The 983-nt window shown below is 35.3% G+C and overlaps 1 protein-coding gene across 1 annotated transcript; it reads left to right on the forward strand.

Moving 5' to 3' along the window:
• Positions 1-6: 6 nt before the first annotated feature.
• On the forward strand, positions 7-722 carry LOC117116840 (carbohydrate sulfotransferase 1-like; the record flags this gene model as incomplete). The annotated part of the gene is made up of 1 exon (XM_033260932.1): positions 7-722. A coding segment is annotated over one exon (534 nt), but the record flags the coding sequence as incomplete, so codon positions are not given.
• Between the last annotated feature and the right edge of the window lie 261 nt (positions 723-983).

Genomic DNA, 983 nt, shown 5'->3' on the forward strand with positions numbered 1-983 from the left:
AAAATATTGCATCTCATTCGTGATCCAAGAGGAATGACTTTGTCAAAACTAAAGGCTTGGGCTCCCGATGTCATTAAAAAGATGAAAGCAGAAGACAGATCTGTCTTTGATGTTCAGGATTTACCTTCTGACTGGTATTCTGGTTTAGATGATTGGTGTAAAGCTTGGATAAAAGATGCAAGTATTGGGCAACAGATGGTATCAAAATATATGGCAGTAAGATACGAAGATATATCAATGATGCCATTGATGACAACAAGAGAAATATACGACAGACTTGGTTTAGGTGAGGTTTCAGAACACGTTGTAAACTGGTTAAATGAACATACAAAGGAATCAAGGGGTGATAAGTACTCGGTCTCTCGAAACTCAATGTTAAACGCAGAGAATTGGCGTCGAGATATGACGTATATGCTTGCAAAGCAAATTCAAGATATGGAAAATTGTGGCAAGTTTCTAGATACATTTGGTTATATTAAAGTAAAACGTCCCCAGGATCTTACAAACTCAAGTTTGTCGCTAAGTGGACAGAAGCATTAATTCTTAAGAACATGATACTTCATTCATTTATAGACATATTATCCTATCATTGTTATCATATCATGAACATCATTATCATAACCACCATCATCATATCACCCGTGTCATTAGTGGCAGCAGTGGACTAGCAGCAGTAATAATAGTATGTAGTACTAAGGTAAGGTAGTGGTGGTAATAGTAGTAGTATGGTAGCACAAATAATATATAGACCTATATATCATTGTAAATACATGTATGTTCTTTAAATTGAATATCAGTCGTTGAAACAAAAAAATATGACAAGGCATGTAGACTATATAGAACACAGTATTAATTTCAAAAGAAATTTTCGGCCAGTTCTCTGGCCTTCTGCTTTGCTGAGTACACATGATTGGCTGTTGCAAGTTGTATACTGCACAATATCAAATTCATGGAGCATTATTGTGCAGTACACAACACTATAT

This window comes from Anneissia japonica, unplaced genomic scaffold, assembly GCF_011630105.1.
Source record: "Anneissia japonica isolate Jap-2015-1 unplaced genomic scaffold, ASM1163010v1 scaffold194507_len983_cov105_single, whole genome shotgun sequence".
NCBI lineage: Eukaryota > Metazoa > Echinodermata > Crinoidea > Comatulida > Comatulidae > Anneissia > Anneissia japonica.